General features: G+C 42.4%; 1 protein-coding gene across 1 annotated transcript; it reads right to left on the minus strand.

The window, feature by feature from the left end:
• LOC311048153 (sodium- and chloride-dependent neutral and basic amino acid transporter B(0+)-like) lies at nt 1-15,172 on the minus strand. The gene is made up of 15 exons (XM_084061226.1): nt 15,045-15,172; nt 12,337-12,487; nt 11,299-11,430; nt 7,995-8,156; nt 7,119-7,257; nt 6,557-6,689; nt 5,429-5,569; nt 4,865-5,000; nt 4,414-4,506; nt 4,033-4,158; nt 3,393-3,511; nt 3,139-3,238; nt 2,878-2,987; nt 890-1,057; nt 1-566 (listed from the first exon to the last, which is right to left on the minus strand). The coding sequence occupies exons 1-15, from the start codon at nt 15,108-15,110 to the stop codon at nt 411-413; spliced, it is 1,932 nt and encodes a 643-aa protein (XP_083917352.1). The 5' UTR covers nt 15,111-15,172; the 3' UTR covers nt 1-410.
• Nucleotides 15,173-15,494: the final 322 nt, after the last annotated feature.

Consider the following 15,494-nt stretch of genomic DNA (forward strand, 5'->3'; position numbering starts at 1 on the left):
TTATGGTGTACATCATTTAGAAAGGTTAAAAAAGGTATAGTTAAAATAGTATTAAAAACCCTAGCAACAATTTTCATCGCCACTATTACATCAAGTTTCAAGTTTTTGAAATTGAAGGGGTTTTAGGATACATTTCGCTGATAAAATAAAGTGCTCTGATTCCATTTTGGTGCTGACATCACATTGCTTGTAAACAATACAAATCAAAATTCTAATCTACACTTAGATCTACAAAATAGATAAATCAAAATGTGAAGGACACATCAACATAGACAGACATCAACATAAAAAACTTGTATAAAATATTTTCTTTCAAAGAACTTTCACATGTTCAACTTCACACACACACACACACACACACACACGCACACGCACACACACACACACACACACACACACACACACACGTATCAGAGATGTGTGTTAGCGATGACTACTGCGTTAGGTTCTGGTGGGCTGAACGTTTGCATCCCGTGATGATGACTGCGTTCAGAGTATCGTTCACCACGGTGGACATCCAGGTAGGGATGCCAGTCCTTGGACGGAGAGCTCAAACACTTCACACGCTGAGGGAAGAAGAGGACACACGTCACACGGGAGAACTCACTCGCAGATCACATCAAAGCTTCAAATATTTTAAAGACCAAACTTTTATTTGTAACAGAGTATTTCTACATTGTGGTATCACTTAGGTTAAAAAAAAGAAAATTGTACTTCTTCCATCACTGACAAAACACACACACACACACACACACACACACACACACACACACACACACACACACACACACACACACACACACACACACACACACACACACACACACACACACACACACACACACACACACACACACACACACACACACACACACACACACACACTCACCTTCCACAGGCTGCCCTCTGCTTTAATCAGTTTACACACGGCGATGACAGGGATCCAGAGGATGCAGAACAGAGCCATGCACCAGCCCAGTGCCAGGCCCCAGGTTGGAAACTCCACGTCTCCATAGGTAGGAGCAACGAACGGCGACAGAGACCAGATCAGGATCACCTGATCAGCACAGAACAATAAAGGCCATGATGGCAGTGTTCGTTTGCACCACCAGGGGTCTTCAAGGTTTTTCAGGCCAAGGACCCCTAAGCTTAGCCTGGCGTAGAGGGACTATATCACTGCGTGGCTATGAGTCTGGTGCTTCCATGAGGACGTTTTTTTTTTCCCAAGGGGCGGGATCAAAAATGGCCCTCGACGCAATTGGTTAGACCTACAACCGTATTCTGGAGCAGGAAATGGATTCTCTATGGAGCGGTGCCAGACCCAAATCGCAGAGTGCAATTTTTTTTTTCACTCGCAGATTCGTCTGGTCCCAGGCTACCCTAAGCTGAGGGACAGTGTTTGAGACTGTAGGGGAGACCGGGGACCAAAGTAACACTTTTTGTATTTGCCTTCATAATTCACAGACTACTTGAAATATCCTAGTCATCTTTTGCTATAATAAAAGTAATATGTATTTGTTATAATTTAACATTTATACTTACAAATGTTTTATATACATAATTACAATTATTTTGTATTTTTATTCAAATTATTTATTTTTCCATTTTGTTTTTTCACATGTATGTCATTTGTTTATTTGAATGTATTTTTACTTTGAAATGTAGTGACATTTAGTGAAATATGTTAATTTACTAACATAAAAGTATGTAATCCCAGACACAAAATCTGCTTGCATTGAAAACACATAGTTACAATTGACCCCGGTCACTTTGTTACAATTGGGTCAACCATGATAAAATCCCATATTCTTGCTAGAAACACCTATACTAGCATAGGCTGCTGATGTTAATTTGAGACCAATAACATAGAGATACAATTCATCTTTATATCAGCTGACACTTTATCTTTAGACAGCAGAAGGAAAATACTGTACACTCAAAAATGTACGTTTACACCTCAAAATCTTTTTTTTGTTGAAAACTTCTGCTGAGATGAAATTATCATTCTATCCTTCCATAGGCAGAGAGAGGACCCTACTGAGCATGTGCACAAGAAGTCTCACCCCTCTAGTTTGTTCCTAATCTCTCAAGAACAGATTCTGCCCTGCGGTGGAATCTGTCGGAGGGGTTCGTCATAACGTGTGCGCATTGGCTACAAGTGGGCGTGCCTTCAGATCAGGAAGCGGGCCGCGCTTTACCCAATCAAATGTAGTGGGCGGGATTCACGTGTCCATCCACCCTTCCCCCCTCGAAACTAGCCGAAACTAATTTAACAATAGCGTCCTCGGAGCGGACAAAACCACGGAAAGATATTCACATTTTAACTTACTCTTTCATCATAGAAACAAGTGGGCTTATAACCAAAACCATCCATGTTCTCTGGGAGAAGTGGTTTTAGTGTTCCGTGTAGAAATATCGTTAGTGGGAATGAAAACGTAGTCGCACCAACCGGAAGTGATGCGCTGAAGGCAGACATGAAACCGGAGTTTCCCTGCGCACTGGTCTTCCATTTTCCTGCCGCCAGACCCCACAGACAATATCAGAAAACAGAGGTCGCTGTTTTTCATTTTCTGTGGGGTCTGGCTACGCGAGACTAGTTTGTTCTTAATTAGAATTATTGAGTGTGTTACTTTTGCCCCCTGTTACTTTTGTCCCCGGTCTCCCCTACTCAATAAGATGATGCAGGGCGTGATGTGTTAGAGACTGTACTCACTAAGATGATGCAGGGCGTGATGTGTTAGAGACTGTACTCACTAAGATGATGCAGGGCGTGATGTGTTAGAGACTGTACTCACTAAGATGATGCAGGGAGTGATGTGTTAGAGTCTGTACTCACTAAGATGATGCAGGGCGTGATGTGTTAGAGACTGTACTCACTAAGATGATGCAGGGCGTGATGACAAACCAGCAAGCTCTCCACCACAGCCAGAACCAGAAGCTCTTCTTCCCAATCATCATTTCTATGTCTTCAATCAAACGGTTACCACCTGGACAGCATATTAAAAGACACACAAATATGCACACACACACACACACACACACACACACACACACACACACACACACACACACATTATATATATGATACAATAAGCAAACAGAGTGCAACATCTCCACATCTGTTCACATTTACAATACCATATATGTAGAAGAAGCCGATGATCTCCAAGAAACCAGCGATTAGCAGAACCCAGCTAGCAACAAAGGTGTCCATGAGAGTCACCCAGTATATTCCTGCCTGTCTTACACACACACACACACACACACACACACACACACACACACACACGCACACGCACACACACACACAGAGTAAACAGCACATACAGTGCTGGATGGTATTGGGTAAAATATGAGGTGACATGAAGTGGCACTTAAGGAAGCTGACTTACCCTTGTGACGCACGGCAGGCCGAGGAAGAAGAGAACGGCACAGGTTACCAGAGTTATCAGGGGCCGCCTAGATTTGAAGAATTCCGGGTACCAGTCTACCAGGCAGGTGCTGATTGTCTCTAATGACAGGAAGGAATTCATAATGACCCTGCAGCACTAAGACAATAACATCTTCAAGTAGAAACAATCGTAGGTTGTCTGAATGTAGTGGATATTCAGCAGTCGGAAACCTCCGTGATCTACGTGAATGTTTGTAGCTGTTTAGGTTGAGGTTATAGGCACTGTTCGTATGGTTAAACTCTTTCAATGTAGCGTTCCTATTTTGGACGTGTTATAGGTGAAAATACCCCCCCCCCCCATAAAAAAAGGGAAAAGATCAATTAAAAAAAGGTTCAACAATTTCAAAAACAGTGAGCATAACTGATCTACAAGCTGACAATGCGTCACCACACACATTGTGAGCATGCAGAGCAGCTTTTCACTATTCCTCATATGATACATTTAATTTAATTACCGTACATTTTTTATAGGGCTTAATTGTCTTTGCGGTTAGGCATGGGTTTAGTGTGGTCTAAGGATCAGTGTCGTCTGATGGCTGAATATCCAACGGCAGTCATTGTCAAATAAATCTGAAACTCACCGATCCCGGCAAACTGGGAGTCCAGACCAAGAGTTACCAGCATGAAGAAGAAGAGAAAGGACCATAGGGGAGATACGGGCAACTTCACCAAAGCCTCTGGATATGCAATGAATGCCAGACCAAATCCTGTACACAAAGACGGGTAACAAAGTCAAACAGAACTGGGGGTGCAATGGTTCAAACTAATTGAATACACCACGGTGGATCGATTTTCCAAAATACCACAAATAGATGATGCGACATATTATGAGCTTGTAGATCACTTATTTTGATGTGTTATATGTATGTATGCTTCCGGTTTATTCGATGAATCGAAAAAGTAGTTGATCAGAAAGAAAATAATCGATACGTTTTTTTTGCATCCAGAATGTTCTTTCTCACCTGCTTGGGCGACCTCAGAAACTTTCTTCCCGGAGACGTGAGCCATGTGGCCCAAAATGGAGAAGATGGCGAAGCCAGCAAACACACTGGTTCCTTTGGAGCAGATGAAACAAAAACAGTCAGGGATTATATCGTCCTGCCTTGAATGTCCAAAACTGTTACAGTTCAGAAAATGGCAAAAACACAGCTTAACACCAGAAATACCCCCCCGCCCCCAATGTTTACTGTACATATACGTTCATTGCTACTAGTGTTGATTATGTCTTGTTTATTATTGTATGTCTTTAAATGTCTTAATGCATTGAATACACAGGACCTCAATGGAAACAAGCCCCATAGGGCTTTTTGTGTTCTCCTTTTAAAGGTTCTATGACATTCATTTTATTCCGCATTCTGCCCATATTGCTACTGTACATGTCATGCTCATTATTTAATACTGCGTAGTACTTACCACAGTTAGTGAGTGTGACAACGATAGTGTCCTGGAACACGTTGTTATGGAACTTATTGTAGGAGGACAGGGCGGTGACTCCACCCCACGCAACAGACAGAGAATAGAAGATCTGAGTCGCTGCATCTTTCCAGACCTAAAATTACAGAGCAAATCTAAGACATTAAGGACGGTAGCCACTATTACACATCACATACTGCACATATATAGGAAATAGGTGATCTAAATCATGACAGATGAACTGAATCATGATAGATGAATTGCACAATGATTGCACTGGTTTTAATTAGAATATGAAGTACTTATTTATTTGATCTGTCTTTTTAAAAAGTATTGTAGGATATATGTAGTATTTATTTGATCTGTCTTTTTAAAAAGTATTGTAGGATATATGTAGTATTGTAAGGTGCATGTTCTTTCTGTCTTGTCTATCTTTTTAAATGCAGACCCTGGGAGCGTTCCTATGCTTTCATGCAAATGGCAAATAAAGTCTATTCTGTGAGTTTTAAACACTATTTTCTGGTGACAACTTTTGCCCAAGTAAATAAGAAACGTCTATATTACCTCTGCTTCACGAAGTTTAGTCATGTTGGACTGAGAACCAATGTAGTACTCGATGCCATCTATGGCGCCCTCTAGTGTCACACCTCTGACCAGCAGGATGAGCAGCACTACATAAGGGAATATGGCTGTGAAGTACACCACCTGGTGGAGAAGAAGGGAAGCACAACACATACACACTGGGTACAATGGAGATGGACAGAGGTTTCAAACTCACTTTGAAGAATCTGTGGTCTACTGCCTGCCTAAATATTAGTGTTGATATTATTGTTGATATGTAGTATTATTAAGTATAAATATTTGTGTACTTTCTTTCGGTTGACATAAAGTCATAAAGCCTATAGTTATAGGCTAACCATAGGCATAGGCTATCACTGAAACAGAGTGGTCCAATTAACTTTCAAAGTCAATTTGTCAATTTGTGGGGCGATTGAATTGTGTTTCAAACCGTCGACATGTTGGTAGTTACCAAAAATGTTATACACGTGAATTTTCGCACTGGGGCAGGATAAGTTACAACATCATAATGATAAAGTCCACACAACAGCTTGCTGCTCCAGTACTTTTACTATGGTAAAAAAAAACACATAGGCCTACAAATAACATTTCTAACACATGTTTGGTGGCCTAGACAAAGACTAATGGCCCCATCTCGCCAAACAATCCATGACAACCCGTCTCATTTAATCAACCTGTCTAATTTGAAGTTCGACACGTCTCAAATATGTGCTCATAAATAACTGTGAATCAAATAAAGTTCAAGAAGTGACTACAATACCTCTAAACCAAGGGTTCCCAAACTGTTCAGGCCGCAACCCGCCCCCAAAATAATCATATCTGAACTGGGGACCCCCCACCCTGACAAGCACGTGGAATTGTAACACTACATTTAGTTTGACTCGGTTCCACAGATAAATATTGTGAAAATAGCCGATCTACAAGCTCACGTTGTGAGCTTGTAGATCGGCTAATTACACAATTTTTAAATGTTTTTCAAAGTATTAAAAAAATGCCTAAGAAGTTTAGGCATAAGGCGCCATGCAAGATCGTGCCCCAAGCGTATGGCTGAAACATTGTTTGTGTTTTTCTTTTTGCCACGGGTTAGAGAAAGCAGATATACTGTATATGTACTTTGCCTGATGACTTGATGCCTTTGAAGAGGGCCGCTGCGATCAGGATCCAGCCCAGCAGCAGACACAGGGCCAGGTGCCAGACTATCGGCCCGGTGTCATCAAGACCGCTGGATCGTTGCAGGGCCACGCGACTGGGGAGAGAGAGAGGTGAACCGTTACCTCAAAGTTCAATTTAACTCTGGGAGTGTGCAAATGTAACCAAATTGACCTATAAGGGACCAGAGTTACAAATGGATACATTAATGCTGCGTTCACACAGGCAGATACAAAATATACAAAGACACAAAGTCACAACGCATCGCTTTGGAATGCGAGCTTGTAGATCTGCTATTTTTATATGATTTTTATACAGTACATGACAAACTAGTGAAATGGGACATACTGCATAATGAGTACTTTTACTTTTGGTACTTAAAGTATATTTTGATTATTAGCCATTACTTTTGTACTCTTTACTCAAGTACATTTTGAACATCTGACTTTCACTTCACCACTGACAGTTACTCTGTGCATGTGTATGTACTCTTGCGAGCGTTATTTTCTGTATGCGTTTCTCTTACTCCCAGTATTGCTCGCTGGGGCTCTGAGCTGGAACGGTGAAAATGTTCTCTGCTGGACATGTGCCGTTATCCAGAGTCCGGTTGGTCAGTGGCAGACCAGTTAGGTTGGTCACTGGCAGACCAGTTAGATTGCACACCGCTAGAAAGAAAGGGGACCGATAGCGAAGTTACATAAAATTGATGATCAAGTGTGTACAAATGTAGCATTCTACCAAAAGCCGTCTTATTGCATAGCTTTGTATGATTTTAAAATGTTCATAATTTCCACAGAATATATTGGACACAGTGCTGGAAGCATCGTACAAATGAAAGTTGGTTGTTAACGTTGCAATCCTTAAAGGACGGCTTCACCCATTTCAACCCATCTTCATATAATAGGATGCTCCTGATAAAATTGTGTAATCTTTTTCTACTCAGTCTGTGTCTCATAGGAGGGCTGTGGACACTTCAGAAACCGGCCTACCAGTGATATCATAGTTAAGAATGTTTTTTTTTATTAACGTGAGAGCAATGGCTTCCATTATAGCATGTTAACTTTCCAGGAATAGAAAGCCTGCAGTTTCTATTAGCTTGGATTCCCCATCGATGATGTCACTGGTAGGCAGGTTTCTGAACTGTCCACAGCCCTCCTCTGAGACACAGAGTGAATAGACAAAAATTGTACCATATTATAATGACCATTAGTGAGGACCAATTATATGAAGATAGGTTGAAAATGGGTGAAGTCGTCCTTTAACTTTTTACGTCCTATATAATCGCAATTCGAACCCGGACCGTTGCCAAATAACAAGAAATAAAAAAACAATTTGAGGGTCCCCGACATGAAAAGGTTTGTGAAGCAGCAGCTTATTAAAATGATAAAGAGTGGACTCTGACCTATAGGGACAGTACCGCAGGACGCGTCAGCCCACTCAAAGCACTCGCTCCACGGCAGAGTGGACTGGAATGAAACAAACATGTAGTACAGGCTGTAGGCGATGATCACGTTGTAATAAATGGACACTATGGTGGACACCAGCACCATGGCAACACCAACACCTGGAGCAGAGAAGGAGAAAAAAAAGAGATAAAACATGCACAGAATATTTAAGATTCAAGATAATTATTGTCACAAGGACGTACGAGTACATGTCCTGTGAAAAACTCAGGTTGGGGTGCTCCATAATACACACTAAAACAGGGGTCTTCAACCTTTTCAGGCCAAGGACCCCCTAGCCGAGACAAAGATGAAGCAGGGACCCCCTCTATATTGTATAAAATTGTGTTTCAGAATTAAACTTTTTTTTGGTTTACTTGGACTGCTCCTTTTTCCCTCTACACCTATACCTCTTTGCCAAAAATAGCTCACAACGCCTCGCTTGTAGATCTGCTATTTTTGGCTAAAGTTCTCCTCAGAAAAAGGATGGTAGGGTTCAAGTGGTTAAGGTAAAAAATAAATCATATCACACAAAGATTTGGCGGACCCCCTGTAGTAACACTGAGGACCCCTAGGGGTCCCGGACCCCCTGTTGAAGACCCCTGCACTAAAATAAAGACAGTGGGTGGTGGAAACTCCTTTAGTCTGCTTGTGCTGGCTTTGAGGCTCCGATACCTCTTACTGTACACGATTACAGTTTGAACAGATGGTTATGCCACACTGAGATGGAAAGTAATCTCAAAGATAATTGTACATCATTCAACACATCGTTTAGAGGTAGTCACCTCTTGAAGTTTACTTAGTCTAGGCTACTCTAAGACTGAATCAGGTTAAGTCAATCCTGGCTAAGATAAAAAAGGATGGTAAACACAGGAGTGGCCTCCGACATTTACTGAGTGAGCAGACTTAAGACTTACTTAGAAAACGTTCACGTCTTCTAATTTGTGAAGACGTGAAGCCAATCTTTTATATCGGGCATATATTTGGGCATTGCTGACATCACAGTGGCATCATAGTAATGATTAAAAGCAGAACCCCCAGGAGTACAAATGAAGAGTAATCAACCAAATGTCCAATTCTCATCCATCGCTACCCTAAGGGCCTTCCAGAGCAACCATCTAGAGCAGGGGTGTCGAACTCATTTTGGGGTCCGGGCCACATTGGTCAAATGGTGACTTGATGTGGGCAGAAACCAGTTGCGGACGCGCATGTGCGCTCACACGCATTCAGTTATACAGCATTGTTTTTCAGTCTGTTGTCTCAGTCACTGCTAACTACAGTATATATCACCTTTAAAAACATGTTATTATGAAGAAGAATAGCTACTTTAATTATTGACATTAAAAACAAAATGCAATTTGTAAGGAGCATTCAATCCAGAAATGCATGTGTCTTTTAAAAAATAAAAAATAAAATATTATATAGAGAGAGAGAGAGAGAGAGAGAGAGAGAGAGAGAGAGAGAGAGAGAGAGAGAGAGAGAGAGAGAGAGAGAGAGAGAGAGAGAGAGAGAGAGAGAGAGAGAGAGAGAGAGAGAGAGAGAGAGACAGACACACACACAGACAGACAGACAGAGACAGAGAGAGAGAGAGAGAACATGTCCGTGCTAGGCTGACTTCTGCGTGAGGATCAAAGAGTATAGCCATTACTACTCGACTAGCAGTTGAATAGACTGTTAACGAGCCAATCATTCCACAGCTGGGAAGAGACAATATCTTCAACACAGTGTCTTTACGATGGATTCAGTTGCCTCCAGTGACAGGAGAACGTCCCTCTGAGGTTCCAAACGAGCATCAATACCACACAGCTGTGTTGATAGAACATATCATCTACATATGGGGGGGATATAGGCTCAACACTAGTAGGTCAAGCAACGGCCTTTTTGCATTTGATGTCAGCACCCACAGATGGTTCAAGCCTAATGTTTCTGGAACTGTGCCCGAGGCAAGGTGGGGGCACTCGGCCTGTGTCTTGGGGAAGGTTATGTATATCTTTGGAGGATGCGTGACCAGATGCACTAATAATGACATCTACAAGTTGGACACCACCACAATGGCCTGGTCCTTAATTAACCACGCCAGCACCTTCTTCAATACATCACTCTGCCACAATCATGGGGACAAAGATGTTTGTATTTGAGGGGTCCACCCAATGCATGTCGGAGTACTACAACTGTGTCAAAGTGTTTGACACAGAGACCAGCTGTTGGCTGAGCACGCCTTCTGCACAGCTTTCTCCAGAAGGGCGCGTGAATCATTCAGCCTTTGCCTACAATGGAGAGCTGTACATAGTTGGCGGCCTCAAGTTTGTCAATAACATAAAATTCAAAGATCTGTGGAAGTTCAATCCAGAGACTTTCTCCTGGAAAACAGTTGAGGCCAAGGGGAATGGCCCATGTTTGATGCCAAGGATATGCTGTTGCATGATGGGAGATCATAGCATCTTCTTTGGAGGAGACAGGACTGTTGAGCTGTACATCTTAGACTTAAGTCCTAGTCTTAAGACGTTATGCAAGCTAGCAGTTATTCAGTACGGTCTGGAACAGTCAGATATCCCACATGGCATCAGGTGGGAACTGGCAGCCATGAGAACCAACAGCAGAAACTGAAAAAAATAACATAGCTCACCTCACCCTCAGCCCTCTAGCCTGCCGTCTGAGAGGGCTTAGTGTGCCGTAAAAGAATTCGAAGAAACAGAACAAAACCAACCCTGCCCCCTCAAGAACAATAGATACGGCTGCTGCTAACACACAGCCAATGACAACAGAGTCCATTCAGTGAAGAGACCGTCGACCATAGGAATGCAAATGTATGTCTTTGTCTTCATGGTTACGTCATGGTTACGCATTGCTTTTTACACCATGAGGCGCTGGTTGCAAAGACTTTACCAAAAGACCTGTCAGCTGTGTTGGATGATGCGGTAAGCATCGTTAACTTTATAAAAGCACGACCATTGAAAAGCCGGCTGTTCGCCACCCTGTGCGAGGAAGGAAATGGGGGCGGAACATAAAACGTTGCTGTTGCACACAGAGGTGCGGTGGCTCTCCAAAGGGAAAGTTGTGTCGCGGGTACATGAACTGAGGGGGGAATTACAAAGCTTTCTGTCTGCTGAGCAATTCAAATATGCAGAACTGTTTGCAGATGAGTGCTGGTGTGCAAGACTAGCAGTTTACTCTTAAAACCCAACAACAGAACAGTTTTTGTACCACAGCACCTGCTGTCTGATTGTTTTCACCAGAACATTGTGTGCACGGCGGCACGCTCACCTTGGAGTATCGGCACTGCGCTCCACACGTTGATGGGGCCTTGACTGCAGAACTGTCCAATGGCGCTCTCCAGGAAAAACAGAGGAATTCCAGCCACCACCAACATCACAACATATGGGATGAGAAAGGCACCTGGGTCACAGGGAACAAGTGAAAGGGCCGTTGGGGTAATAATGGGTTTGGAGCAGAAAAGAAAGAGCACCTCATGGAGACTTGAATCCATGGATATTTTTTAGTTTGTCGCATTCATAAGCCAATAATTTGATGACCGGCAGCGGTTCCGGTATAGGAGACACAAAGAGTCTCCTTAGTGTCTCCTACCGGAACCGCTGCCTCCCCGTCCGCTGGTCATCAAATTATTGGCTTAGGAATGAGACAAAGACAAAAACATATCCATGGATTCAAGTCTCATGGGGGGAGAGATAGAAAAAAGTATTTTTGTTTTTTGGGTGAACTATCCCTTTAATGTGGCCAGTTTGAGAAGCAGCTTAGACAGTGAACACAATGGTTCTCAAAGTAGGGACCCCCAGGGGACCTTGAGGGCGTTTCAGGGGGTCCCTGGGAAAATGAGGAACAGTTTAAGTTTTTTTGTTTTAGTCTACAAACTCACGATGTGTTGAGCTTGTAGATCTGCCATTTTGGGAAAAAAAATTGACACATTGTTTGACAAAATGTTGACAAATCTTCTCTTATGTGGCACAAAATCTTTTCAAATGGGGGTCCAAATACATATCAATTTGGGGGTCCTCCTTGACATGAAAATGTTTGAGAACCACTGCGTTAGATCAGTGGTTCTCAAAGTGGGGTCCGGGGGACACCCAGGGGTCCTTACATGAGGGGGTCCCCAGCTATATTGTTGATAGTCAGGAACCAAATGGACCTTTACAGATCTGAAACTCTGAGAGTGTACAAATGGCCATTTTGTACACTCTCAGAGTTATGGGGGTCTGTGGCCAATAATCATGCACATCAAACACAGGGGGTCCTTGAAGTTATCATGTTTGAGAAGCACTGTGTGTGTCAGATCATTTTACTCACCCCCGCCATTCTTGTAGGCCAGGTAGGGGAAGCGCCAGACGTTGCCAAGGCCAACAGCATAGCCGATCATGGAGAGAATGTACTCCCTTTTGTTGGTCCAGTTTTCACGCTGGTCCTGTTTATCGCCATCCTTATCGTCGAAATGGGCGTCCTGAGGGAATGTGAAGACAGTCGCACACTCTTTTGACTCCTTTTTCTCTATTTGTCTTAGTTTAGGCTTCATGATGCTTCTTCAAGATCAACAGTAACACACACACACACACACACACACACAGCACAGGCACTAGAATGCTGAGAATGCTAGAATGCCACAGCCCAGTAACACACCTGATGGTGATCAGAGTAAGATTGTCCCGCCCATGGTTGTGCCCCTCTTCGCACCCATTGGTTGCTGTTTCTTGGTTGGACAAATATCCTTCCACTACCAATGAAATAATGGGGTTTTCAGTTGCTTCGTATTAATACTCAGTGTATTCAATTCTTATTTTAAACTAGGTCTCGGTAAAATGGAACATCTCAGGTGCAGTATAGTGACTGGGCTAAAATTATGTTTTAAATGTTTTAGCAAATTCCACATAAGGCGGAACCAGGGTAGAACAAGGCAGAAAGAGCCTGCTGGTTAGTCAGTCAGGGACCAATCAGAAGGCTGTCAGAGGTCTTCAGCTGAGTCAAACAGTGACAAGAACTGTCTGGACTGTGTAGTATTTTGTGAGATTAGCCATGGCCACACTAACACGTGTGTGTGTGTGTGTGTGTGTGTGTGTGTGTGTGTGTGTGTGTGTGTGTGTGTGTGTGTGTGTGTGTGTGTGTGTGTGTGTGTGTGTGTGTGTGTGTGTGCGTGTGCGTGCGTGCGTGCGTGCGTGCGTGTGTGTGCACGCGTATGTGCATGTGGGTGTGTGTGTGCGTGTATGCCTCTTCGGCCTGGCACTGCTGGCAGAGATAACAAAATGAAAAGAATGGAAGAACCATTATGTCTCATACCACAGACTTAAAATACTTTTAGGCTAAAGTTGCAATCTGTACGTTTTATGTCCAATACCGACATGTGGGCCCCCCCAACCTTCTGCCACTCATCTGAACAGTGTTGGAAGAAGCGCTCACATTTTTTACTTAAGTAAAAGTATCAATACTACAAGGTACATATACTCTTGACTGTTACAAATAAAGGATAAAGGTCTGGTATTAAAAAATGTACGTGTTGGCATCAAAATATACTAAAGTACTAAAAGTAAAAGTACTCGTTAGGCAGAATGTCCCATTTCACAAGTTTTCAAAATGTATACAAACCTTTTGAAAATAGCAGATCCACAAGCTCACAACGCGACGCATTGTACATAAATACGGCTATTTTCAAAAAGCCAAAGTATATAAAGTGTTGAAGTGGTTAATGTATGTTTTGTAATAAAAAGAGTAAAACTACAATATTTGGTTCCTCTGAGATGTAGTGGAGTAGAAGTAAAAGTATTGAAAAATGTTTAGTACTCCATTACAGTAAAAATACCTCAACCTTGTACTTAAGTACAGTACTTGAGTACTTATTTACTTTACACCACTGCATCCGAAATCCCCACTTATCCAAGGGAGAGTAGGTAGACTACTGTAATACTACTTGTCCACCGTAGGTGACCTACTCGAGTCGACATCAGGGTCTAAATGTCTCAAAGGAAGAGTAGGGAAACCATCTCCAACCACTGCCGATATTAACATATTTTACCATAAACATAGGTTTAAAAAAAAGCTGTATTCATTAATATAAGCGGTTTTGAAGGAGAGTAAGGATTCACACTTTTTATGACTGATGATTTTGGTGGCATAGCAGTAGAACGAATTGAACCCCTTGTTTGAGCCAGATATGGGTTGAACGTGATTTGTACGTACATAGGTGTCTTTGTGGTGTAGTGTATCTTATATACCAGACCCATTGCAAGTTGCTGTACTCTGTCCTCTACCCTGAGCCATCCCACCATAGCAAAGTGAGCAGGGGTTAAATGAGTTGTAGGTGTGAGGCCAAGCAGTAACATGAACAGTTTGTTTTGGGATGTCTGGAGCCTTGTTTTTAAGGCCTTTGTGGTGCTATGGTACCAAGAGGTGTATGCATAGTCAAAGTGACATTGGATGAGTGCTCCTGCCAGAGTCCTCAATGTATTCCTAGTGACCAGTGAGGAGATCCTGTACAAAAATCTAAATTACTTTAGTTGCCAATGTTTCACTGGAATGATTTGCCTCTAAAATACAACGCAGGTAGGTAATTTCCTCTTTTCTTTTTTTCTTTTGGACCCAAAGAGAATGGATTCAGTTTTACCCAGGTGTAATGATAGTTTGTTATCAGCGAGCCAGGTGCAGCTTCCAAGATGGATTTATAATTCCCATTCCCACTTTAACTCATTCTTACATACAGTAGTTTATAAGCGCAAAACACGCATGCTGTTGAACACAGACGCAGATCATCTGAATGTTAACTCGCATAGAAGCATTCACAGACTATTTGCTATTAACGCGTACAAATGTTGACTTTTTTCCTGTTTGTTTAGTTATTATGCAGGTATGACATGCAATTGAATTAAAACTTTATTGCACAGTACAGAACTTGAAAAAGTAGGCTACCTTAACTTGGTTGCTGCAGCCATATAATTATGATCAATAGTTTTGATTGTTAATATCAATTAGCAACAGTATCGACTCAAGACATTAACAGGTGTTTCTCTTACCTGCTCAGCAACGGCAGGATTCCTGATAATAAGGTCCGTGAAATTCCTCCAGCTGTATTTCTTCATTTTGTTGTGAGAGCATCAAGTTGCTCAGGTAGGTCTATTTAAAGTCTCGCCCTGCAGGGGACAAATGAATGACTGTCTCGTTTCAGGCCAACCCCCCTGGCTGCTCCACATTTAGATCAACTTGTAATAATGGGTGTGTGTGTACAGGTCCGTGAGATTTGGAAGGCAGTCACAGCCAATTGGAATGGAATCTGCTAAATCTGACTCGTACGTACACCTTGATCACATGACTCCAAAGATAATTATGTGACAATCTGTGGGAGTAGTTGCAAAAAGTTATCGTCTGTCCATTTTGATTCGACTGCCTCATCTGCTTGCATCAATAGGGATGGGTCCAAACTAAGAGAAAGTGATTGTGTGTGTGTGTGTGTGTGTGTGTGTGTG

Source organism: Gymnoscopelus microlampas, assembly GCF_963454915.1.
Source record: "Gymnoscopelus microlampas genome assembly, chromosome: 7".
NCBI classification, from domain to species: Eukaryota; Metazoa; Chordata; class Actinopteri; order Myctophiformes; family Myctophidae; genus Gymnoscopelus; species Gymnoscopelus microlampas.

Excerpts from the sequence above, each read along its gene's own strand:
- LOC311048153 (XM_084061226.1), bottom strand. The coding sequence starts at position 15,110 with ATGAAGAAATACAGCTGGAGGAATTTCACGGACCTTATTATCAGGAAT. Across the intron at positions 8,157-11,298 it reads CGCAGTGCCGATACTCCAAG|GTGTTGGTGTTGCCATGGTG; the intron begins GTGAGCGTGCCG and ends TCTCTGCTCCAG. Across the intron at positions 3,512-4,032 it reads CTCCCAGTTTGCCGGGATCG|AGACAATCAGCACCTGCCTG; the intron begins GTGAGTTTCAGA and ends TCCTGTCATTAG.